This window comes from Odocoileus virginianus, chromosome 6 (genome assembly GCF_023699985.2).
Source record: "Odocoileus virginianus isolate 20LAN1187 ecotype Illinois chromosome 6, Ovbor_1.2, whole genome shotgun sequence".
NCBI lineage: Eukaryota > Metazoa > Chordata > Mammalia > Artiodactyla > Cervidae > Odocoileus > Odocoileus virginianus.
This window is the reverse complement of record NC_069679.1, coordinates 667,337-694,696: the sequence shown is the minus strand read 5'-3', so window position 1 is coordinate 694,696 and position 27,360 is coordinate 667,337. Positions and strand designations below refer to the sequence as shown.

The 27,360-nt window shown below is 36.7% G+C and overlaps 1 protein-coding gene and 1 long non-coding RNA gene across 5 annotated transcripts in view; one reads left to right on the top strand and one right to left on the bottom strand.

Moving 5' to 3' along the window:
- The window catches only part of POLK (DNA polymerase kappa), a 72,618-nt gene that overhangs the window by 13,125 nt on the left and 32,133 nt on the right, over positions 1 to 27,360 (bottom strand). For 3 of the 4 annotated variants that reach the window (XM_020880903.2, XM_070468558.1, XM_070468556.1), the window contains exons 2-7: positions 24,095 to 24,237; positions 17,421 to 17,540; positions 10,621 to 10,773; positions 6,641 to 6,772; positions 4,547 to 4,700; positions 566 to 805 (exon numbers count right to left, since the gene is read on the bottom strand). In XM_020880903.2, coding sequence (XP_020736562.2) covers positions 566 to 805; positions 4,547 to 4,700; positions 6,641 to 6,772; positions 10,621 to 10,773; positions 17,421 to 17,540; positions 24,095 to 24,229 — 934 coding nt within the window. In that variant the 5' untranslated portion in view covers positions 24,230 to 24,237. Of the gene's footprint in view, positions 1 to 565; positions 806 to 4,546; positions 4,701 to 6,640; positions 6,773 to 10,620; positions 10,774 to 17,420; positions 17,541 to 24,094; positions 24,238 to 25,267; positions 25,367 to 27,360 lie in introns of those variants that run through there. The other variant, XM_070468557.1, reaches the window with a different exon arrangement.
- On the top strand, positions 639 to 4,549 carry LOC139035544 (uncharacterized). Its single transcript, XR_011488107.1, has 3 exons — positions 639 to 778; positions 2,223 to 2,422; positions 3,848 to 4,549. It is a non-coding gene; the product is annotated as an uncharacterized lncRNA (long non-coding RNA).

The following is a 27,360-nucleotide window of genomic DNA, read 5'->3' as shown; positions in this document are numbered from 1 at the left end:
TTTATTACTTATTCTCACGCTTTGCCAAAGGAAGAAAAGAGTAACCCAATTATAATATGGCTTTGTCAAAATAACCTAGGGTCCTCGTGAATATCAGTTTCCGCACTAAGACACAGAGATATCCTCGTGAGTGACTGACATATGGAGCTCTTTTCCCCTTTACCAGATGATCCTAGATTGCGATGCAGCTTGCTGGTGTTTTTTCTGTCTTGTCCATACTTTGTACAGTCACCTGGGCCCTTTTTTTGTACTGTAAGTCTTCAAAGGGAAAACTGATAAAGTATTATGTCCAAAACCAAATTAAAATATATTTTGTGTTTTGAAAAAGATAGCTAAATGAGCTTTACGGTAAGTTTTTGCTTTGGACACATGGACGTTTCTGCTTAATTCCCATTTATCTATAGGTTCACAGCATTCTAAATAGGTAAACTGTCAGAAATTAATAAAAAAGGTCCACATAAAATTTGTTAACCGTACACTTTATACTGAGAAACTACTAATATTACACTTGAATTAGCTAGTCTGAAAGCTGTAGCTATCAGAACCACCAACATCCTTTCAGTACCGGCACTGGCTGTGAGGGCTGTTTTCTGCTCGACCCTGAAACGGATTTCCTTCACCACTTCCTCAGCTGATGTTCCAAAAACAACTGAGTTTTGGTGTGTTTGAGGATTATTCGGTTCTTCAGAGTTCACTTGGAAAGGATTTCCTGGGGACTGCAAATCAGGAGGACTATCTTCAAAAAGGAGTGGAGAGATGGATCTTCCCAGCTCACTCGGTTTGTTAACTTCCTTTCCTGGATTATCTAAATTGTAAACAGGAACAGTAATTCATCTTCATTCTAAGAAGTACATACTTCATAAATTATGTTTCCGTCAGTCTTTTTAAAGACAAAACAAATCTCATTTAGTTTTGTTTCTAAGAACCAAGGTCAGAAACATTATCATTTATATTTTTAACTGTTTAACAAAGAAAACACTGATTCTAAGCTGTTCTTAAAAAGAGTATCACCCATTTCCACTGTATACAGTTTAAAAAGAAATACCTTAGGTAAAATTCACTAATTTTTGAACAAAATTAGTTGAAAACAAGAGTTGGAATTAGATTCACAGTACTTTTTTCTTAAAAAAAAAAAAAAAAAAAAGAAAGTTTTTTCCCCTTTACTCATCTCTAGGAGAAAGAAGAACCTTAAGTTAGAATTTAAGAATAAGGAAAAGGCATTAAGTAATCTAGAGTAATTATGCGTGAAAGATAGATTTTATTTTTAGAGGGGAAAAAAACCTTAATGTTTTCTTCATTCATGGTAGAACTTTCCAAGTGTTAAAAGAATCTGAATTTTATTCTTTCAAATGCTGATTTTAATTTTGACTTCTTTTTTCTTTTTATAAAGTATCACTCTTACTAACAGCACATTTGAAATAAACAGAAATTATTTTTGGAAGTTATACTTCATTAAATACATAAATTCTTAAGGTCTAATCAGATTAACAATGATCCAAGTTTAAGGGTAAGAAGCCTTTATTATCAAAGGGCTATTAACTGATATTATTAAAAAGTAAAGCAAAAATACTAATCTGGTTATTACTTCTTTTTTTTTTTTTTTTGCGTTTTTCATGAATTTAAACTGTGAAATACATTTAAATCTATACCAATACTAAAAATGTCCTCATGAACAAATCTATGAACTTTACTTTCTGGGCTTAATGGAGAAGAAATCAGTTTAAGTGAAAAATTTATAAAAATAAGATGAACAACAGAGCTTTCTGATCCATTCCACAATTCTTTTTTATTTTTGGCAGCCCCACGTGGCTGGTGGGACCTCAGTTCCCAGATCAGGGATTGAACCTGGGGCACAGCAGCCAACGCACTGAATCCTAACCATGAGACCACCCAGGAACTCCCTCCAGCTCATAATCTCACTACACATGAACATTTTCCAAATTAAGGTACATACAGAAACAAAGATTAAATTCTTAGTTTCAAGACACATACAAATGCATTATACTTAAAAAATGAAGTTGGCTTTTTGGAAAGAGTTTACAGATAACACAAATAATATGACAGACACCTGATTAGTATCAAATTTTAAAATATGCAAGTCACAGATATTTTCCAAATCTGAATACCCAGGCCACTACAAAATAAGCCTTATTTTCAAATTATATATTAGCTGTTATTTATGTACTTCAGTTAATTTTCCATTATTTGGTTTTAAAATATAGAGCAATTCAGAGGGGATTAAGACTGTGGCACAGTTGAAATGGCATCTACCTGGACCCTTTTCCCCACCTAGACGTGTGGAAGTCGACGTAAAGAGCTATGGAAAACCCGCAGGTTTTCCATAGAGAGAAACCTTCACAGCCCCCTTCTGCGGTTCCTGGGCCATGTTTTACACCGCAAGCTTTTGTCACCACATCCTCAGGTGAGGCACTGACTATGGAACACTATGACAGAGAGCAAAGCCTGCCGTTCTCAGCTTCACTGTTCAGTCACTGCTGAATGGTGTAGTTACCTGGTCAATCTGTCTACTTCTCTGTGAGGCCTGGCTCTGCAACCAACCACTCAAGTGGTTTCCTATTTGCTTTCTGAAAGAAATATCTTTATAAGCCCCATAACTGAGGTGATCAAAGTGCAAAATTAAGGTTTCTGATAATCTGAAATACTAAAGATCCCATCTGGATGGCAAGTGCTAAAAAGTATACGGTACAGTATTTTAGTTTTTTATATTGGCTAGCACCATCCAGATTTATAAGAAAGAATAAACATAAAATTATTATTATTTTATTTCTATATAGACATGGTAGTTAACAATACTTTTCCAAAACTGCACATTTTAGAAAAGGGGCAAACAACAGAAAAATGCCTTGGACTTTAGAGGAAGATATGTCAGCCACCTGCCGTGACTCCAAAGGCAGGATTGGAGAATTCACTGTTGAAAGCTTCTCTTGGCATAATGTGAAATCAGACATGCCTGAAAGGTCAGTCCACAGGGACTTAGATATGAAAAAAAAAAGCTAAGCTATTTAAATTGCTTAAGAATATGAAATACATGAAGAGGAAAGTACATTGATAAATGTTAAGAACGACAGGTATTAAAAATTCACAGCCTCATAATGAGTTTGGATGTACAGTAAATGAAAAGAACATTAGTAGGGAATAAAAACATTTATCTCAGCCCCAATATAATTTTTTATAACTTATTGTGAAAGTAATTGTTATAGGGGCTTCTCAGGTGGCGCAGTGGTAAAGAATCAGCCTGCCAACGCAGGAGAGGCAAGAGACGCAGGTTTGATCCTTGGGTCGGGAAGGTCCCCTGGAGTAGGAAATAGCAACTCAGTCCAGTATCCCTGCCTGGAAAACGCCATGGACAGAGGAGCCTGGCAGGCTACGCCCATGGGGTTGCAAAGAGTCGGACACGACTGAGCACACCACGCCAAGAATACAGGAGACCCTCAGGGAGTGAGTCAATGTGACTAGTGACATTTAACGGTTCCCCTCCTTTCTCTTGTGAAAGTTAAGGAATAGAGGAAGATTTTAAGCAATCTCAGGCGTTGTGTGTCACTTCCCCGAACAAGTTCTACTAAGAGCAAAACACCTTTTGTTTCAAGACTCTACGTCCAGAACTGTTTACTGCTTATATTGTTTAATGATTTCCTTAAAGAGAGAGACCTTATAGAGCTCTAAGCAAGGTAATAAAATTATGATTTGATGTCCATATTAAATTTGCTCCTAAGATGTGAGCCCCGAACCATGGTAGCCTGTCCCCTCTGAAGCAGTCAATGAGTTGTGCACATGAAACGTGGCTGTTGGTTTCAAGCAAACCCTCTATTTCTACCTTTTCATCTAGGTGAACTTTGCTCAGGGGTCCAGGACAACGCTGGCATTTGAAGTGATCACACCTCGGACAGAGAGCTGACAGAGTACATGTACTCTCTGCATGTTTTCTGGCATTGTTTTGGATAGATGATAAGGGTCCCATTTGAAAAAACCCTTAGGGTCATAAAACTGTTTCATTACATAGAAAAAGAGTTAAAATAAGGTCTAAGGCAAAGAAGGGAACTGGAGAATCATTAATTTTGGCAAGGTTAAAAACAGTAATCACAGTAACCAGATTATGGAAAATCTATGAAATAAAGGGGGAAAAAAAATCCCATCCAATGTTTTAGTATGTTTGAGACTAATTTTTTTTTTAAGTCTATTTTCTATTATTAACAGCTACAACCAAAGGCTACCTTAAACAGAGAACCTCCTCAGATTCAATGCAATCCAACCCTCAGTTAGGTTAGATCTTAAGAAAAACTTCTATGAAATTACTTTGGGCAGGGACTCTGCACATTCAAACTCTAGAGATTTTAGAATTTCATTTGGTTTAAAAGTGACATTCCACACATTTATCTCAGAAATCCCACTGGTATATTTAAGTTTCTGATTTTCATTTTTAATACTTTTTCATAATAAAGCTATACCTAGTCCTACATCTATGCCTGCTAACTGGTTAATCCAAAGGGGTTTCTTTGAAATCTGATCATTCTAATAAATTGCTTACCGTTTTCTAGAGAGGTCCCTGCTGTGATGAAATACTTCCTTTTGTCCTCAGGCCAATTTTTTCTTTCCTCTAAATGCTTTGTTATATTCAGGTAGGCTTCATCAAGACTCATGGCCATAAAATTGGGATCATAGTCAGTAAGGATTTCCTTAACCTTCAAAAGGAACATGTTTAACATCATTCTGATAGGCAGAGAAAAAGTTAAGCAACATAATTTTAGGTAGCAGATCAAAAGCAGAAGTGGGAACAACAGGATCTTGATCTCCTTTTATGACCTCTTTTTGTTCATTTTAAAAAGGAATAATCTTACATGAAGGTACTATGTTGCTTTAGAAAGTAGTTCTACTTCAATTAATTATGTCTCTAAAACTCCACTCAATAATGCATGTATCCATTCAGAAAACAAAACAGCTACCAGGATTTAGAATGGAAAAGATGACAAAAACTGTAGTGTTAAGCCTGTGACTATATTACATGATGGGGAAAAGTCTGGAGTTGCATCTTGGAATAAAATAAATATGTAAAGACATCAGAATCTCTGTATGATTCCAGAAATGCCTTTTACAGAAGATAATTTTATTATATGAAGCTATGAAGTTTTTTTTTTTTGCTGTGAAGTTTTTTAACCACTGAAGTATTAGCTGAAATTAAAGGAAATGGTTGCCAAAATAATATGTATATTAGAAAAACATATTTGCTGAAATATGTAATGTTTCATCTTGTGTTTTAAAGCTGTCTGTGGTATCATGAGAAAAATCTTTCTAGATGTTTTATAAAAAGAAAGCTTTTTCGTTTAACATAACTATGAACAGCTGAGTCAAAGGTAATTTTAGAAAATGTCACAAAAAACTTGGCCAAGCTTTACTCAGAAAGTACCTTAATTAGCTTTGTTCTTATAGAAGAAATCATTTTCACAATGTGCTTAAATGGAATCTTTCGTGAAAATGAAACTGGAAAGTCAGTAGTTGGCAGCCAACTAAGATGATTCTGAATGAGAAGTGCTCTCTGGAGACAATGAGTACTCACTAACTTCCTTTACATAAGATACTTCTTCAAGAACAAAAATAGACAGGCTCCAGTGAAAACGAAGTACTGAGGCTTGGAGAACAGTTAAAGCAACTCCACTCTTTTGGAGAAAACAAAAATGGCTTTTTCTTAAACTTTTAAACAAGCCATAAATATTGATGCATTTGTTGTCAGTGCATCTGCACTACAGTTCATTTACAGATAAGAACCCACTTGTCATCTGCAAATAAACTAATTAGATCCTGATCAAATTTGAAGACAGATTTCTCTAACTTATGTAAATGACTAAAGGGAACAAAAACAATTTGGTTCTCATTGTTATGCTGTCAGAAGTTTTACTGACTTAAAGCAGAACTTAAAAAAATTCTTACAAAGTCTTTGAAGGATTTTCAAACTTATTAGTATTAAAAGCCTAGGCGGCTCAGTGGTAAAGAATCCTCCTGCTAATGCAGGAGATGTAGGTTCGAGCCCTGGGTCAGGAAGATTTCCTGGAGAAAGAAATGGTAACCCAGTGTATTATTCCCCTTTTTCTTTGACTATGGTTTTCGGGATATTAAATGCTCATAAGCACCTTCACTAGATTATGGGGCCAGGAGAGCAGCTAATCAAAATAAGTTAATGTTGTTACTGTTAAAAAACATTGATAAAAAATTTACTCAGAAAAGAGCTTGGAATTAATGATATGGAATTAAGTCTGCAGGTTATAAATATAAGGTGATTCTAGAAGAAAATGTACATTGCACATTAACAGAAAAAGAGCTAAAGTTAATTTAGGTTATAATTAAGGTAATGCAGGGTTTTCTGGGGAGATAAGAATTTTCTATGCAGATGAGAAAACACATGGAAAAGCAAAAAAAAAACAAAAACCAAAAACTGGGAAATAGAAGGGCATAGTCTGGACATATCTGCAGCTCAATATTTGATACATAAGCTGAGGAAGTGGTAGAAGAGACACTTACAGGGATAAGATAAGGATAGATTCTGATGTGCTACGGTATTTGGACCTGTCTCTCTATATGACGCGGAATCAACAAGAGGCTGTAAGTAGGAGTGAGATAGCAGACTTACCTCTCTACTCACAGCTTGGTATTTGTCAAAGTTTGGGGGCACTATAATAAGCTGTGGGCAGAGTCTTTTAGCAATAAATCCTGGCATGGCTGCACGAACACCGAATCTCCTTGCGTGGTAATTTGAAGTAGACTGAAAGAAAGTGGGCCACACGGGGAAAAACATTCAAACCAAAACTGACATATTGAGCAATGCTTTCAAGAGAACCACATGACTGATGTGCATTTTCAATTCAAAGACATTTCTTTTATAGGCCACTGTCTCAAACCAAGCTTCTGACTTCGTCGTATCATGGTATAGTGCCACGACCCTCTCCCACTGCTGTCTCATATTTATAGTGCGACATGAGGTAAAAAGCAAGACTGTGCTTTAAAAAGGTTCTCTCACATTTCAAGTAACTAAACTTCATTGGCTTTAACGAATATCTGTAACACAGTATATACAAAAGTTTAGATGATAGAAGGGGATTTATATTAAAGTTATAGTAGTATAAAGCTATACAGTACAAACATTATAGAAGTTACAGAAAGTAAAAGTATATAAAGTAATAGTATAGTATAATACTATGGATTTGGAATTTTCTCTATTTGGGATTTGGGAAATTTTTCATCTAGAAAAAAAAGAAATATATGGTCTAATATATGGTCAGTTAAATTAAGTCTCAAACATGAAATGATTAAAGCACAAAAGAACTTTTAAAATTAAGCTTTATTTCTTAAGGCTGAAATTTTTTTTTTTGGTGAAAACATTTTAACTGGGAGATGGCACTTAATAATTATGAGAGTAAACAGGAAAACATTACTTATTAATCCTGTTGATGAAAATACCTGGCAACAATCTAGGCTAATGTGGTAGGCCACAGTACCATTTAGAAAAAATTAATCACAAATGGAATCTTTGGAATCTCAAGCGAAAAATTCAAAGAACGTAAAACAAAATCTACCAAATGAAAGGGTATTTCAGAAATGATAATATAAATTAGCCATTTATAGTTTTCAAGTGGCATTTAAAAATCTTGATAGTAATCAAAACTATGCTAATCCTTGGTCAACATTCTGGAATAGAAAATGCAGACAGCACTTGGAAGACAAACCAATGCTTTAAATATTAATATGAAGAAATCTATTGGGATTGATATTAAAAAAGCTAGATCTACAGTAGAGTAGAAAACCAATTTTATATATGACATCCTTTGACATTTAGGTTTGTGGGGGACTGTAGGTCACAGTCACAATCTTTCACAGTTCCTCCTGTCAAAAGGTGGGTTCTAGTTCCTCCTACCAAGAGACTAGTGTTGACTTGCTTTGACCAAAGGAAGGTGAGGGAGTGGCATTATATGAGTCCTGAACCCAGGCATGAAGAAGTCTGCAGCCTCTGCCTTTGCTTCTGTGGGGTCCAGCAACTACGTGAAGATCTCCTGTTAGATTACAGAGATCTTATTACCAGGATTTAATAAGACCATGTGGAGGAGCAAGCACCATGTGGAGGGGAAAGATCATAGCTGGAGGGATGTGAGTGAAGGCCTTTGGGATCCCGCAGCTCCAGGCAAAGTCCGAGCCAACCCCAAGTGGGATGAACAAACCCTCCCCATTGTACTCAGCTCAAATTACAGAATCATGAGCCCAAACGAATGTTCACTAAGTACCAAGGGGCTCATGTGCATAATTTCACATAAATACATGGTGATATATTTTCTTAATAACACTGAATACTTTAAGTATTAGCTGATGATTTGCAGGAAAGGGGAGTGTACTTTCCTATAAAGTTATTTTAGAACCAGGACTGTCAGTTGCCCACATACTTGTGGGAGCAGAGAGAATGAACAAACAGACTGTAGTTTCATAATAAAATAACAACTCAGGAATCATGTTAATAGCTATCGAAGGCATTTAAAAGAGTTAGAACAAAGAAGAACCTTCCTTATTTCTCATGTATTTTTTTTTAAACCAAACTCATCTATTTCAGTTGCTGTTTCAAACTCCCAACCCATTTTTGGCTACACACAGCTGTCCTGGTCACTTACCTGCTATGGTGAGGGTGGTAATAAAGAAAAGCCACACAGTAACAGAAACGCAAAGGCTTCAAGTCATGGAAAGAACTACTCAGTTACAGGACTCATATTAATAAAACACCTTACTCCAAAACTGGTGTTGGTAAACTTTTGCTGTAAATGCTCAAAGACCTTAGGCTCTGCAGATCATGTGGTCTCTGCGGCAATTCCTAACTCTGCTCTTCTAATGAAACAACAATAAGTGAATGGGTGTGACACTGCTCCAATAAAATTTTTTAAATTTTTATTGGAGTAGGTGCCATGGTGGTAAAGACTCTGCCTGCCAACGCAGGAGGCAGAAGAGATGTGGGGTCAATCCCTGACTGGGAAGATCCCCTGGAGTGGGAAATGGCAACCCATTCCAGTACTCTAACTTGGAAAATTCCATTGACAGAGGAGTCTGGCTGGCTGCACAGTCCACGGGGTCACAGAATCCGACACGACTGGGCCACGAGGCACACACACATAGTTGACTGACAATGCTGAATTCAATAAAACTTTATTTACAAAATAAGGCAGCAGGCGGGACTTGGCCTGTAGGCCACTGTTTGCAAATTTCTGCTTTAGAATAACATTTCCTTTTCTTTCTTTTTCAATTCTCTTTAACTAGAACAATTACTTGAGAAAAATTAATTTGCAACAGAAAGATAAAATGCCACTCTATCATTTACCAGGTTTATAACATTTTCTTGAGAAATCCGTATGCAGGTCAGGAAACAACAGTTAGAACTGGACATGGAACAACAGACTGGTTCCAAATAGGAAAAGGAGTATGTCAAGGCTGTATATTGTCACCCTGCTTATTTAACTTATATGCAGAGGACATCATGAGAAACGCTGGGCTGGATGAAGCACAAGCTGGAATCAAGATTGCCGGGAAAAACATCAACAACCTCAGATATGCAGATGACATCACCCTTAAGGCAGAAAGTGAAGAAGAACTAAAGAGCCTCTTGATGAAAGTGAAAGAGGAGAGTGACAAAGCTGGCTTAAAACTCAACATTCAGAAAATGAAGATCATGGCATCTGGTCCCATCACTTCATGACAAATAGATGGGGAAACAGTGGAAACAGTGACAGACTTTACTTTGGGGGGCTCCAAAATCACTGCAGATGGTGACTGCAGCCATGAAATTACAGATGGTTACTCCTTGGAAGAAAAGTTATGACCAACTTAGACAGCATATTAAAAAGCAGAGACATTACTTTGCCAACAAAGGTCTGTCTAGTCAAGGCTGTGGTTTTTCCAGTAGTCGTGTATGGATGTGAGAGTTGGACCATAAAGAAAGCTGAGCACCAAAAAACTGATGCTTTTGAACTGTGGTGTTGAAGAAGACTCTTGAGAGTACTTTGGACTGCAAGGAGATCCAACCAGTCCATCCTAAAGGAGATCAGTCCTGAGTCTTCATTGGAAGGACTGATGCTGAAGCTGAAATTCCAATACTTCAGCCACATGATGGGAAGAACTGACTCACTAGAAAAGCCCCTGATGCTGGGAAAGATTGAGAGCAGGAGGAGAAGGGGATAACAGAGGATGAGGTGTTTGGATGGCATCACTGACTTGATAGACATAAGTTTGAGTAAACTCCAGGAGTTGGTGATGAACAGGAAGGCCTGGCATGCTGCAGTCCATCGGGTTGCAAAGAATTGGACACGACTGAGCAACTGAACTGAACTGAACTGAAATCTGGGGACATTATAAAACACTTCTTTGAATTTGTCTCCTTATCTGTCAAATGGAAATAAAAATTTGTACCTCAAGCGATGTTGAAAGGATTCAGTAAGTGCATACCTATAAAACACTTAGAAAAATATTCTGATAGAACTGGTAGAGCTTAATAAGGTCTTTTCCCTTCATGAACCAGTAAGGATTACTTGAGTATGAATATGTCACGAAATTTCTTTTTTGTCGCCAATCTTACCTACTTACCAGCATACTCATTGATCCTACAGCAATGGGTTTATCCTTCAATTCTGGATTGTCCCTCATTTCTACTGCTGCATAGAAAGCATCCATGTCAATGTGCACTATGGTACTGTTCAGATCCCGGCTCTGTTCCAATTCCATTGCAAATCTGTCAACCTTAATTTTTGAAAAGTTAACACATTTTAGGAATATAATATTGAAATAACAGTAATCATAACACTACTCTTTTCTTCCCCCACTCCACTTGTGGGATCTTAGTTCCCTGACCAGGGATTGAACCCAAGCCCATGGCAGTGAAAGCACCAAATGCTAACTGCTAAACTGCCAAGGAAGTCCCAACACCAATCTTATTTTCAGTAGGTGTCTGTTTGTCTCTGTCCATCCACCTGGCCATCACTCATCTACCCATTCCCATACCTGTCTATATATATTTGATTATTGTTTATTAAGGCTGGTAATGGTTTTTATTTCCAAGAACATAAGCAGTCTGTTCTCAAATATCATTCCCTACTAACTCTTTCATTTTTCAATACCCACAAGTACATAACAGGTACTTAATAAATATTTACTGAATGAATAAAGCATTCCAACTGCTTATATATCAAATGATTCTACTGCTTTATAAATCTGGAAAACTTACTGTAACTAAAAGCTTCTGTTTGGGTAAAATAAACAACTTCCATCTGACTCATAATATTAATGTCTTAAAATACTAAGAAAGGAAATGTACAATAAACGATTATACTTTGGCATATGATGTTTATGTTGAACAGTACTGTACAACTGATTGTCTTAAGGCATGATGTAAACATTCCTTCTGTAGAATTGCTATTTTAAGGCTAAAATTTGATAATTGATAGTCTATTTGAATCGAAGTTGAAAATTTAATCTGTAATTTATTCTTCCATGACATTTCAACAATAACAGTGAGCAATCTTGATCTTTACAGAATTTTATTTCTTTAGAGAAAAACAGTTGGACTGATAAGAAAGAAGACAGAGAAATGAAAGAAATAACCAAAGCAGGGCAGCGAGAAACGGCTTACGTAGCAAACACACCCATTCCCAAGTGTTCCGTTCTTGTGGCCTCTACCGTGCAGGCTGAAAAAGCTAAATATACAATATTCTAGCTTCCTCTGCAGCTGACGGTGACTGTGTGACCATTTTAATCTAGCAACATATAAGGAAGTCAGGAAGACCATCAAGTAAAATCATGAAGAGAAGAGGGAAGCAAGCTACTGAATGCAACAGAATACACGAAGAGCGTGGAGGTATATCTGCCACATGGTCCAAGTTTAACAAATGCAACTTTAACTCATAAAAGGATCCCTGGAAAGCTCTACAACAAAGCAACAAAAAATTAAGAGAAAAGCAGCCAGAAATAAGCAAGTGGGGTGAGCTCTGAATGAAATGTGACAATCCCTAGAGGTTTTATAAAAGGTGGGAGACTTTCATGGGGGTATAATGGAGCCTTTCCCCCTTGTTTGACGTCAACCTTGTTTTCATTCTGCAGAAATTTTCTTTTCAAGGTCTTCTTTCTTAATGTTATAGTGACACTAGTTAACTCCTAGGTACAAGTCAAACTGTAACTCCTTTATCCTCCAATTAAAAATCCTTTTAGAAAAAGTAAAACCAAAAACAAACAAGCAAACAAACAAACAAAAAACCCCTGAGAAAACAAACAAAGAACTGCAATCCCTCTTTTATAAACAATCACTCTGATTCACATTTGTCTCCAATAGCCACAGTGAGGCTTCCGAGAGGATCCAACCTTGTTTAGCCTGAAACTCGCTGAGTGACCTAGCTGCTCTGTGCCTTCAGGCTGTTGCTCTGCATGCAGTACCCTTCCCAGTTCTGACATCAGCCCTCAAGGAGCTCAGAGGCCCCTCAGTCACACCAGGCCTCGGTCCCCTGTGCCACAGAATTCAGTGTTCCCTTACTTGTTTTCTTGCTCTTAGATGGCACTTACCATACTAGCTTCTACATTGTGAGTTCCATCAGGAGAAAGACTTTATCTGCTTTGACATTTTTTCCTCATTGGAAGATTAAAAGGTACAAACTTAAAAAAAAATAAAAGGTACAAACTTCCAGTTACAGAATAAATGAGTCATGAGAATGAAATGTACAACATGGGGAATAATATTATAATGACTTTGTATGATGACAGATGGTAACTATAGACCTACCGTGGTGATCATTTTGTAACATACAGAAATATCAAAACACTATGTTGTACACCTGAAACTAACACAGTGTTACAGGTCAACTGATCTACTTCAGTTAAAAAAAAAAGATGAATAAGATTTGGGGTCTAAGGTACAGTATGATGACTATACCTAACAATACTCTACTGATATGTGAGTTACTTAGAATGTAAATCTTAAAGGTTAGCAACATGAAAATAAATAACGGCAACTATACAAATAAATTCCTCATAAAAGAGAAAGGGAAGAGAGACTTATACACCCATTTATATTTATCAGGATAAATTTTATTCTTTTATATATGGACATGATTTAGCATTGAACAACATATATATACTTATTACATACGTATAATATATATATATCTCATTTAAAAAGAGAAAATAGTATTTGTAGAAAAAGTGTGGAGAAGGCTGATTTCACAGTGAGACACTACATCTAATAAATAGAATTTTTTAACATTATTCCAATTTATCATTCAGATTTAAAATAACTATTTCTTCCAGTACTTCAATTTTTTTTTTTTAAACATTTATTTTTATTTATTTGGCTGCATAGAGTCTTAGTTGTGGCATGTGGGATCTAGTTCTCTAACCAGGGATCGAACCCAGTTCCCCTGCATCAGGAGCACAGAGTTTTAGCCACTGGACCACAAGGGAATTCCCAGTACTTCAATTTTAAAATAAAGAATAACATCCTGACGTTAAAAAGATGTAAACAAATCATGGGGACTAATAAAAACAAGGGTAGATTAACCCAGAAAATGTGCCTAAGAATTGAGTCGACTGAGCATAAGGGAGAAGCATCTGAAGTATCTTAACCCAGAAACACTGAAAAGGAAGAAGACAATAAATAGAAAGCAAGCCAAATGGGGGAATAATAAAAAACCTCTCCTTAGACTCATAAGTTAATGCTCTGACAGTTTCTTCAACAATCTGTTGTCTTTCTGTGCTCACAGCAAGGGTACAGTTGCCAAAAGGAAACCTCACCACCGAATGAGTCACACATTCCACTTTCCTTTACTATCGCTCATTAGTCACCCTTGTCTGAACTCTTCTTCTGCATCTACCAAATGCACGCCACCACTGCTTTTTTCCAGTTTCATCTGCTGAAATCTTCATTCATGGTTTCCTTCCCTCCATTTTTCCTTCCAAATGACTTCCAAGTCATGTATATATATCTTGTATATACCCAAGTATATAACATGAACCTAGTCCCTCTTGCTACAGTTCAGAGTCAGTGTCTGTCACAGTGTGTAAGGGCTTTATTTGGGTCTCGGGCCTGCCACTTACTAGTTAAATGATAGTGGGCAACTCGACCCCTCTCACTTTTACTTTATTTGTAAAGAGGGACTGGCATGCTGCAGTCCATGGGGTCACAAAGAGTCAGACACGACTGAGTGACTGAACTGAACTGAAGGAGAGACTAAACCAATTTCACAAGGTGGAAAGAATTAAGAGATACCCATGTAATGCACTTATCTAGGGATATGGTAAGGGCTTAGTGATATCACCTATAGATTTTAAAGTAGAAATGACATTTGTTGATTATATTATATGTAATATGCAAAATGCTTACGTTAACTCACCCACTGGTCAAATTAATTCAGAGGATACTTATTATTCCCATTTTATATATGAAGCTAAAGCTGAGAAAGATTATATAATTTGCTCCAAGTCATAGAACTGGTCAAAATGTTAGAACTAAACCTGGAAATCAGGTTTCTCTAAAGCCTGTACTCTTTCCATTATATCATAATACTTCCCTAAAACAAAAATTTTTTAAAGTATTTAACACGGAAGTAAGCTCAAATAGAGATCTAGAGGCATATTTTATATCCATATTATGTCTTATTTACATTTTAAAAATTATTTTTAAAAGATTATATTTAGGAGATTACTTCAGAAATACTGTTTTTCATTTTCTTAACTTAGTATTAACCTAAAAATTGTGGAATAAATCTGAGTTCTCCAAGTCAACTGTTAAAAGTGGTCAAAGCACACTGATTTACTGACTAGTTGCCATTTAATATGACATGGACGCTTGTCTATTCATGAGCCCAAGCTACACTAAGATGCTCTGACAGCTACAAAAATGATTATGCTTTTAAGTTTAATGAGGATGGGATTGGGTAGGGATACTTAGGGAGGTTCTGAAGAAACATCAGGGGAGTTCATGCCTTCAGAGCTTACTTATTACATATAATAAAATCTACTGCTTGGAAATTTCATTACTGTAAAACAGAAACACATTTCCCATGAAAACCTCTCTGTTCTTTCAGAACTTCTAGCCTCCTTAGGATTTCCTTAATCCCCTCCCACTTATATAACTTCTTTTAAAGGAAGCTCAAAAAACTGAAACAATTTTACAATCAACAAAAAACACACTTCCTGCCATTTCCCTTGCAAAAGATGCCACAGAGCCTCCCATGGAAGAGTCAACTAAAACCGTAACAAAACATGAAGTTTTGCTACACAATGTAAGGGATTCTCTATTTCTTCAGATTATTAGCATATTTAAGGATATGAGTTTTTAAAGTAGTATAAACAGCAAGACATTGCTATGCCACTCCTATGTATTACATCTTTAAAACTTTATTAAAGATATTTGTAGGCTATAAAGCAAAAAGAGTTCCAGAAACTAAACTGCCTAAGGAGCAATATCAATTTAAAAACAATGTTACTTTGGACTGAATGGAATTTCTTTTTAACTTGATGAAATAATGCTTAATCTTGTATGAAAAAAACAATGGATGAAGAGAAAATGTTTTTCTAAAGAAGAGTGGTGAGGAGGAATAGTAAACTATATTATTACCATTCAATAAATAAAATTGTGTGGTATATATTAGAAAAATCTTTATGAGTGACAGATAAAAAAATATTTATTATACGATAAGATCTATAAATGAGGAGAAATAAACTCTAGAAATGTGAGCAAAGAATATTGCCTTGGACTGCTAGTTGAGCCCTGAAAGCTACTCTCGTCCTCCCATAGTAATAGATGCTTAGTTGAGCATATGGCCACCCGCTTAGAGAATACATTTCATAGCTTCTCTTGCACTTAGGTGTGGCCATGAAACTCAAATGTGAGCTAAGGTAACATGCATAACTTCTCTTTCACTAGCTTAATAGCAAATTACTTTCCTTCAATGAAGTTTTCTCCTTTTTCTTTCTTTCAATGTATAACAGAACCTGAGTCTCTAAATTACTATGGTGATCAGAACCACCAGAGCAGCTGGGACTACTTAACCTATAATGTGGGAAAGAAATAAACTTATCTGAACCATTATATTTTAAGGTCTCTTGTGCCAATTACTTAGCCCATATCCGAACAGAATAAAGGAGGCCATTCCCATAAGAGGGAAATACTGATGGCTAACTTATATGTGAAAAGACAGTCTTTCTCTGTTGTAATCAAAGGAGGGCAAAGTAAAACAATAATATTTTGGACATTGTATCAGCAAAAACTAAAAGACTGATAAAGTTGATAAAATTGAGTTTTACACAAGTATGTGAGGAAACCATCATTTTTATGTTGAAAATGTAAAATGGTACAATCTTTGGTGAAAATAACAGGACAAGAGTGCAAAGATACATGAATACAAATGATCATCACAATATTATGTACCTCCACGGACTGACCTGCCATGAAACATTAAAAACGATGATTTGACAAATTATCTTTAGTCATGATAGCAGACTACTCAACATAGAAGATAAAAAACTAGCTTGTGCTCTAGGAAAGCATATGTCCAAAAAAGATGACATATTAGTTTGGTAAAGAAAACAAAATTTATAATATCTGAACTTCCATCATGAGAAGAATTTTACAGCACACTCAATTAATGTTATAATTTTATTGCTATGTTATAGCTTAAAGTACTTTGTAAAACTGAATCAGATTTTGATAGAGGGTAAAACTCTCTAAATGTAAACTTTAGTTTTACTGCCTTGAGTTCTCATTCTACCACCTAATGCCTTATAGACTGGCTCTTCTCAAACTTTTCTATTGAAATAACTTGTAATACCACAGGAAATTGAGCATTTATTCCCCAGAGATGCCAAAGAAGCCAAATGACCCCAAACTTTCAGAAGTCTCGTGTTTTATCTTAAAAATTCATGTACATTTGGCATCTTACCATTTACATGACTTTTTGTTTTACTATAACACAACTACGTTTCAAAGTACTTCTAAATTTAATTAGTTAACATGTTCCCCCAAATCTTTTTTGAAAAATTAGTTTTTCAAAAAACATGTCACATTTATCTTGGGCCTTTTCCAACTGCAACATATGATTTGGATTAAATCCTAGCTCTGACAACTACCTGTCATATGAAGCTGGGCAAGTAACTTAACCTAACTAAGGCTCCATTTACTCTCCTGTATAATGGAGGTGACAATGTTTAGGTGTGGGTCTTTATGTAAAAACACAGAGCAATTTTTTTACAAAGGTGTATGCACATTTGTTAAATTTTTATGCTTTACAATGTAACAAACATTTACATTTACCTTGTTTTCAGTTATAATTTCACCATGATGCATTTTAACTACCAATTATTATTCTATCAGCGCCTACTATATTTAGCAATTGAATTAATACCTGTAATTGTGCCTTCCTCAGCTGCTGGCTTGTAATTTGAGCTTTTTGTTGCAACATATTTTCAATTCGTTGGTTGATTTGCTTTTCTTTCTTGAGCTCATTTCCATAAAATCTGGACCCCTAACGTAGGAAAACAATGCATAGCATAAGAGAAAGGGCTGAAGGAAAGCATCACTGTGAACCTGATGGCTAAGAGTACAGGCTCTAGAAAGAGAATGGCTTGAATTCAAAACTTACTCCATTACTTACTAGCTTGGTGACCCTAAAGTTCATCTTACTATGCCTCAGGCTCCCTAATCTGTAAAATGAATTTATAGCTACCTAAATCACAAGATTGTTGAGGCAGTAAGCACAGTACAAACTCTTCAAGATCTGCATTTGGGAAATAAAGCATATCCTAGGTGGGATCCTCCGGGCACATCCAAGGATTTAGTCAGCTGGGTCATCAATTATCTCCTTTACTTTCATTGAAAATTTATGGTAAAAAATTAACTAACAGAAACCTCAATTAAATACTCAGAGATCAGAAGAGGGAGCTCTGGCCCCCTTTGATGATAGCAGAAAGCATCAAAAAAACCTTTCCTGGCAACAACTCAGGCAATGAAAAGTCATGGCCTCTGTTTACTATATACCCTTGCCAACTTCCTTTTCTCCTCTTGGAAAGAGTTCTTCCCTTTATTTTTGCTAAGCACTTGTACGTGGCTTACCATGGCTGCAGTCCTTGAACTGCAATTCTCTGCTAATCTCAAACAAAGCCATCATTTTTTTTTAATGGAGAAATAATTAGCAGTCTGTTTTAGGTAAATAGTACTTTTAAATATTTAATATTAGCCATTAAATAAAATGTAGAAAGTAACTTTTAGAAAATAATCTATCATTCCATCAGTGAACATACTATCTACCTATTTATAAGACTGATGGACATTGAGATCATTTTTACATTTTGGCTATCATGAAAATGGCTGCAATGAACAATTGTGTACATTTTATGTGGTCACATGTTTTCACCTTCCTTGGATATGTACCTGGGAGTAGAATGTCTGTGTTACATGGCAACTTCCCACTTAACCTTTTGAGGAACTGCAAAACCATTTTCCAAAATGGCAGAAGCATTTCACAAGACTACCAGCAATGTATGAGGATACCAATTTCTCCATATCCTTGCAAAATCTGTTACTGTTTGTCTTTATTACAGCCATTCTAGGCCATAATACTCTGACTGTATCTCATTGTGGTTTTGGGTTTTTTGGGTTTTTTTAGCTACACTGGGTCTTCATTGTGGCATGCGGGGGGCATCTTTAGTTGTGGTCCATGGGCTTCTAGAGTTGGGCTTAGTTCCCCAACCAGGGATTGAACTCGCGTCCCCTGCATTAGAAGGTGGATTCTTTTTTAAAAAAATTTATTTATTTTAATTGGAGGCTAATTACTTTACAATATTGTGGTGGGTTTTGCCATACATTGACATGAATCAGCCACAGGAGTACATGTGTCCCTGACCCCAAACCCCCTCCTTCTTCCCTCCCCATCCCATCCCTCTGGGTTGTCCCAGTGGACCAGCTTTGAGTGTCCTGTTTCATGTATCAAACTTGGACTGGTCATCTATTTCACATATGGTAATATACATGTTTCAATGCCATTCTCCCAAATCATCCCACCCTCACCTTCTCCCAGAGTCCAAAAGTCTGTTCTATACATCTGTGTCTCTTTTGCTGTCTTGCATATAGGGTTATCATTACCATCTTTCTAAATTCCATATATATGTGCTAATTGGTGTTTTTCTTTCTGACTTACTTTACTCTGTATAATAGGCTCCAGTTTCATCTACCTCATTAGAACTGACTCAAATGTGTTCTTTTTAATAGCTGAGTAATATTCCATTATGTATATGTACCACAACCTTCTTATCCATTCATCTGCTGATGGACATCTAGGTTGCTTCCATGTCCTAGCTATTGCAGGCAGTGCTGTGATGAACATTAGGGTACATGTGTCTCTTTCAATTCTGATTTCCTCGGTGTGTATGCCCAGCAGTGGGATTGCTGGGTCGTATGGTAGTTTTATTTCCAGCTTTTTAAGGAATCTCCACACTGTTCTCCATAGTGGCTGTACTAGTTTACATTCCCATCAACAGTGTAAGAGTGTTCTGTTTTCTCCACACCCTCTCCAGCATTTATTGTTTGTAGACTTTTTGATGGCAGCCACTCTGACCAGTGTGAGACGGTACCTCATTGTGGTTTTGATTTGCATTTCTCTGATAATGAGTGATGTTGAGCATCTTCTCATGTGTTTGTTAGCCATCTGTATGTCTTCTTTAGAGAAATGTCTAGTTCTTTGGCCCATTTTTTGATTGGGTCATTTATTTTTCTGGTATTGAGCTGCATGAGCTGCTTGTATATTTTTGAGATTAATTCTTTGTCAGTTGCTTCATTTGCTATTATTTTCTCCCATTCTGAAGGTTGTCTTTTCACCTTGCTTATAGTTTTCTTCACTGTGCAAAAGCTTTTAAGTTTAGTTAGGTCCCATTTGTTTATTTTTGCTTTTATTTCCATTACTCTAGGAGGTGGGTCATAGAGGATCTTGCTGTGATTTATATGTCAGAGAGTGCTTTGCCTATGTTTTCCTCTAGGAGTTTTATAGTTTCTGGTCTTACATTTAGATCTTTAATCCATTTTGAGTTTATTTTTGTGTAAGGTGTTAGAAAGTGTTCTAGTTTCATTTTTTTACAGGTGGTTGACCAGTTTTCCCAGCACCACTTGTTAAAGAGATTGTCTTTTCTCCATTGTATATTTTCCCCTCATTTATCAAAGATAAGGTGTCCATAGGTATGTGGATTTGTCTCTGGGCTTTCTATTTTGTTCCATTGATCTATATTTCTGTCTTTGTGCCAGTACCATACTGTCTTGATGACTGTGGCTTTGTAGTAGAGCCTGAAGTCAGGCAGGTTGATTCCTCCAGTTCCATTCTTCTTTCTCAAGATTGCTTTGTCTATTCGAGGTTTTTCTGTATTTCCATACAAATTGTGAAATTATTTGTTCTAGTTCTATGAAAAATACCGTTGGTAGCTTGATAGGGATTGCACTGAATCTACAGATTGCTTTAGGTAGTATACTCATTTTCACTATATTGATTCTTTCAAGCCATGAACATGGTATATTTCTCCATCTATTTGTGTCCTTTTTGATTTCTTTCATCAGTGTTTTATAGTTTTCTATATATAGGTCTTTTGTTTCTTTAGGTAGATCTACTCCTAAGTATTGTATTCTTTTCATTGCAATGGTGAGTGGGATTGTTTCCTTAATTTCTCTTTCTGTTTTCTCATTGTTAGTGTATAGGAATGCAAGGGATTTTGGTGTATTAATTTTATATCCTGAAACTTTACTATATTCACTGATTAGCTCTAGTAATTTTCTGGTGGTGTCTTCAGGGTTTTCTATGTAGAGGATTATGTCATCTGCAAACAGAGTTTTACTTCTTTTCCAATCTGGATTCCTTTTATTTCTTTTTCTTCTCTGATTGCTATGACTAAAACTTCCAAAACAATGTTGAATGGTAGTGGTGAGAGTGGGCACCCTTGTCTTACTCCTGACTTTAGGGGAAATGCTTTCTATTTTTCGCCTTTGAGGATAATGCTTGCTGTGGGTTTATCATATATGGCTTTTATTATGTTTAGGTATTCGTCACTCAGTGGGTAAAGAGTCTGCCTGCAATGCAGGAGACATGGGTTCGACTCCTGGGTCAGGAAGATCCCCTGGAGAAGGAAATGGCAACCCACTCCAGTATTCTTGCCCGGAGAATCCCATGGAGCCTGGCAGGCTAAAGTCTATGGGGTTGCAAGAGTCAGACACGACTGAGCAACTACGCACACAGCACACGTGTTCCTTCTATTCCTGCTTTCTGGAGAGTTTTTATCATAAATGGATGTTGAATTTTGTCAAAGGCTTTCTCTGTATCTATTGAGATAATAATACGGTTTCCATTTTAATTTGTTAATGTGGTGTATCACAATGATTGATTTGTGAATATTGAAGAATCCTTGCATCCCTGAGATAAAGCCCACTTGGTCATGATGGATGATATTTTTTAATATGTTGTTAGATTCTGTTTGCTAGAATTTTTTTTAAGGATTTTTGCATCTATGTTCATCAGTGATACTGACCTGTAGTTTTCTTTTTTTGGGGCATCTTTGTCTGGTTTTGGTATTAGGGTGATGGTGGGCTCACAGAATGAGTCTGGCAGTTTACCTTCCTCTGCAATTTTCTGGAAGAGTTTGAGGTAGGATAGGTGTTAGCTCTTCTCTAAATTTTTGGTAGAATTTACCTGTGAAGCCATCTGGTCCTGGGCTTTTGTTTGCTGGAAGATTTCTGATTACAGTTTCAACTGTGCTTGTGATAGGTCTCTTAAGATTTTCTATTTCTTCCTGATTCAGTTTTGGAAGGTTACACTTTTCTAAGAATTTGTCCATTTCTTCCAAGTTGTCCATTTTATTGGCATATAGTTGCTGATAATAGTCTCTTATGATCCTTTGTATTTCTGTGTTGTCTGTTGTGACTTCTCCATTTTCATTTCTAATTTTGTTGATTTGATTCTTCTTCTTTTTTTCTTGTCTGGCTAATGGTTGTCTATTTTATTTATCTTCTCAAAGAACCAGCTTTTAGTTTTGTTGATTTTTGCTATAGTCTCCTTTGTTTCTTTTTCATTTATTTCTGCTCTAATTTTTATCATTTCTTTCCTTCTACTAACCCTGGGGTTCTTCATTTCTTCTTTTTCTAGTTGCTTTAAGTGTAAAGTTAGATTACTTATTTGATTTTTCTTGTTTCTTGAGGTATGCTTGTATTGCTATGAATCTTCCACTTAGCACTGCTTTTACTGAATTGCATAGGTTTTGGGTTGTAGTGTTTTCATTTTCATTGGTTTCTATGTGTATTTTGATTTCTTTTTTGATTTTTTCAGTGATTTGTTGGTTATTCAGAAGCATGTTGTTTAGCCTCCATATGTTTGTATTTTTAATAGTTTTTTTTCCCTGTATTTGACATCTAATCCCACTGCACTGTGACCAGAAAAGATGCCTGAAACAATTTCAATTTTTTTGAATTTTCCAAGGCTAGATTTATGGCCCTGGATATGATCTAACCTGGAGAATTTTCTGTGTGCACTTGAGAAAAAGGTGAAATTCATTGTTTTGGGGTAAATATCCTACAAATATCAATTAGGTCTAACCAGTCCACTGTATCATTTAAAGTTTGTGTTTCCTTGCTAATTTTCTGCTTGGTTGATCTATCCATAGGTGTGAGTGGGGTATTAAAGTCTCCCGCTACTACTGTGTTACTGTTAATTTCCCCTTTCATACTTGTTAGCACATGTGGAAGGAGGATTCTTAACCAGTGAACCACAAGGGAAGTCCCTCACTGTGGTTTTAATTTGCTTTTTCCTAATGACTGATGAACATCTCATGAGCCATTCTTATATCTTCCTTAGTAAAGTGTCTATTTATATGTTTTGCACATTTTTTGATTGGGTTGTCTTCTCATTAATGAGCTGTAAGAATAATCCATATTTTCTGGATGTAAGTCCTTTAAGAGATGTGTGTTTTGAAAATAGATATTTTACTCTAGTATGTTGCTTATCTTTGTATTTTCAATGGTATCTTACAAACTTTTTGAAATTTGATGAGAAATATAAATTAATGCTACACTGCATTACTGAAGACTGGAAAATCCAAAAGTATGGTAACATACTGTGTTGGTACGGTTTCAGTATACTCTCATATATTGGCAGTGGAAATGTAAATTGATACACATACTATGGAGGGCAATTGAGCAATTAATTGAAAACTATACATGTATATATCCTTTCAAGCTTTCTGTATTTGGTTCAGGGAATCTCTCCTATAGTTATATTTGCAGATATGTAAAGTTATGAAATTGGAGAAGGAAATGGCAGCCCACTCCAGTATTCTTGCCTGGAGAATCCCATGGACGGAGGAGCCTGGTGGGCTGCTGTCCATGGGGTCGCACAGAGTTGGACAAGCCTGAAGCAACTTAGCATGCATGCATGTGTTGGAGAAGGAAATGGCAACCCACTCCAGTATTCTTGCCTGGAGAATCCCAGGGACGGAGGAGCCTCGTTGGCTGCCATCTATGGGGTCGCACAGAGTCGGACACGACTGAAGTGACTTAGCAGCAGCAGCAGCGGCCAAGTTATGAAATACAAGGTTATTCACCATAGTATTATGTGTAAAGATGAAAGACCAGAAATGACTTATATGTTCATTAACAAAGACTCTGGCTAGTTCAATAAATAATAGTATATCCACCTATGTAGGCATGAAAAAGAGGGAAGATCTTTACTTTCTTATACAGAAAGACTTCCAAGATATAACTGAAACAAAAACAAAAACACCCACAATTGTAGTATTCTCCTCTTGGGGTAGGAAAAAAGGGCTGAAAAAGAAGATATATGTTACTTTGCTTTAACAAGCATACTATGTGCATGTTAAGTACCAAGCAGAATGCAAAAGCATTAGCAGAGAAGGGAGATTATTCTACATGCATTGGAGCTTAACAATTTTATATATTAAAATACTTAAAATGTTATCTAAAACTCACTAATTTTCTCTTTAAAAAAAGTTAAAAGGTTACTAAGTTAAAGATATTGAAAGAAAAAAAGAAACATACCTTTGTGGCTTCCATTATAATTTTGTTAATTTTCTCCTTATCTAATCCTTCCATTCCAGCTTTATTATCATTAAGTCCCATCCTGAGCAGAAGATCATCTTTGTAATTGTCACTCTTCTCCTTTGTGCTATCCATGGTGTAAACTTGAAGAAAAGAAAAAAAGTTAATGGTAAAATGGCTCCTTTTAGTATCTGAAAAAGCATACCAAACAAACATGTTTTTCAAAGCATTCATGGAGGACAAGGGTTTGGGAGAGGGGTGTCATTTTAATAACTGACATAGAAATCAGCAAAACAAAAATGCCATTAAATATTTTTTTGGTTAGTGAGAAATAATTAGTACTCAGATTTAAAAATTATTATCCCAAGATTTATACTCTTGGAGGGAAGAAAGGGATTAACATTTCCTGCCAACTCTGTGCCAGTCACTACACATGGCTCTTTACACTTGAATTTCACACATCAGCCCTGGAAGGTAGATATTATTATCTCCAATATATAAGAGAAAAGAAACCTGAGTTATGGAACATGCCTACTGAAAGAGATTTGATAAGTGACAACACTTGTGTTCAATGTTCATGTTTTTTCCCCTGTAATGCACTGTATGGGCTTCCCTGGGGGCTCAGACAGTAAAGAATCCACCTGCAATGTGAGAGAACTGGGTTCAATCCCTGGGTTGGGAAGACCCCCTGGAGGAGAGCATGGCAACCCACTCCAGTATTCCTGCCTGGTGGACTACAGTCCATGGGGTCGCAAAGAGTCAGACACGACTGAGCAAATAAGATCACTGCACAGCACAATGCACTGTATAAGAAATAAATACAAAGTAACACTTTTCCTGCCAAATGTAGGTTCAATAGCATTTATTACCTACTGTTTGCAGAGTTCCATTCTTAAATCAGTGAAAACATACAGGAAAAAAAAAATCTATCCCCTTGCAGAAAATCATTACACTTTGCAATGTCATGTCACTTCTGAGGTAATTTCAAATAATAATTCTTTTGGATTTTAATATAACTCTTTATAATTTACCTTCACATACATTAGCTTTTAAAAACAATTAAAACAACCACAGAAAATAGCTTTGCACATTCTCATGTTAGGGAGAAAGAAATCTGAATTTCAGGAAGGCTAAGTGAATTGCCCAGCATGGCTCTGATAAAAAGCAACAGACCCAGGCTCTCGCTCCCAGTCTTCTCACTCCAGGTCTAAGGTGCTGCCATGGCGTCACGGCTGTCTGCAGCGCGGGGCTCTTCCGCCCTCGTGGCTCAGACTGTGCAGAACCTGCCTGCAACGCAGGAGACTCGGGCTCGATCCCTGGGCTGGGGCTCCAGTCCGTGGGGTCCCAAAGAGTGGACACGACTGAGCAGCTAACACTTTCACCCTTTCACATACTACAAATAAACGGCCAGGTGAATAGCTGCCATGAACCTACAACAAATTATGACCATAATTTCTCACTTGGATGACTTACAGCAGGCTCATTCATTCTACTCTGCCTTGAGGCCCTTCTCTCCCCATTGACCCCCTCCTCTCCCCTTCCCTTTTTTCTATTTTAACATCACCATACATAGTTACAAATGTTTTTCTTGTGATGAGAACTTTTAAGATCCATTCTCTTAGCAATTTTCAACAATACAATATCGTATGAACTATATTCACCATGGTGTGCATTACATTTGCATAATTTATTTTATAATTGAAAGCTTATACCTTTTGACTCCTTTTACCTATTTTCCCCACCCCCTACCTCTCACCCCTTCTCTCCTCTCCCCGTCACTGCCACTGGCAGCCACCAATCTGTCCTCTGTGAGTTTTCTGTTTGCAGTTTTAGATTCCACATGTAAGTGAGATTATACAGTATTTTTCTCTGACTTATTACCCTTAGCATAATGCCCTTAAAAGGACCTCTTCTTGAGAGCTGCTTTCATTTTTAGTACCAGCAAAGAAAAAAGTAAATTATAAAATGAAATTTGAATACTGTGATTATTAGTGATGGTTCCACTAGGAAGAAAATAAAATAAACCTGTATATCACAATAGTTGTCAAACTTTGCTACACATTACATCCACCATAGAGATCTTAAATTGATGCCCAGCTTGTATGCTAGGTCAGAAAGTCTACGAGTAGAAGTCAGATATAAATATATTTAAGAGATGCCCAGGTAATTCCAGGGTGCCATGAAGTATAGGAACCACTGTTAACTAAGGGAATATAGGCTGATTTTCTATTATCCTTTGCATATTCTCTTCAGCTTTCACATTAAGCCTAATATTACCCTGTATTTTGCCTTATGCTTTAGCAATCCAATAGTCTCATTTTCTAGTAAAAGAGGTGAATGTAATTCATTCATAATTTTCCCAAACCAACACTAATGAAGAATGAAGAGGCTAAATGCAGACAGCCTACTTTTAAGATGCCTTTTCCTTTAAATGGCAAAATGTATGAAAGGAACAGAAACAATTATTGAATGCCTACTACTACACATATAGTATGTTACTTAGTCCCCAAACTCTTGAGAATTGATTTTAGTCCTGAGTTGGTGAGAAGAACTGGGCTATCAGCAGTATTGGCCCCAGGCACAGTTGTGAGATGTGCAGTTTTCGGTTACCTTGCTGCCTTGATGCCCCATTGCTAGGCAACATATATCCAGTTTCATGGGCACAGATTTACTTTCATCTAATGCTAATGGCTTCCACGCTTACAGCTCTAGTCCAAATGCCTGCCTGACAACTCAAATTTAACAAGTCCGAAATGGGCCTTCTCTTCTGTCTCCATCCCCCAAACCAGCTCAGTTTTCAGCCTTCCTCATCTCAGCTGAGGGCAACGGTAATCCCTTCCAATCGATCACGCAAAACACCTTGCAGTCATTCTTGACTCTCCTCTTCCTCATACACCCCGCATCCAAACTGTCAGGAAACCTTGAGGGCTCTACTTTCAAAGTGTACCAGGAATGTGACCTTCTCTCACTATCTTCACACTAGTCTGAACCACCACTATTTTTTTCCTGGATTATTGCAATAGCCTATTAAATTGTCTCTCTTGCTGCCCTTGCCCTCCTATCGTCAATTATCAACACAGTAGCCAAACTGATTCTCCTAACCACGAGTTAGGTCACATCACTCCTCTGCTAAAAACTGTATAAGAGCACCTCGTCTCACTCTAGAATAAACCCCAAATCTTTACAGAATCTGTATCACTCTTACCTGTTACCTGTCTACCTCCATACCTAATGTTCTCCCCTGCGTGCTCACTGCTGTCCAACTT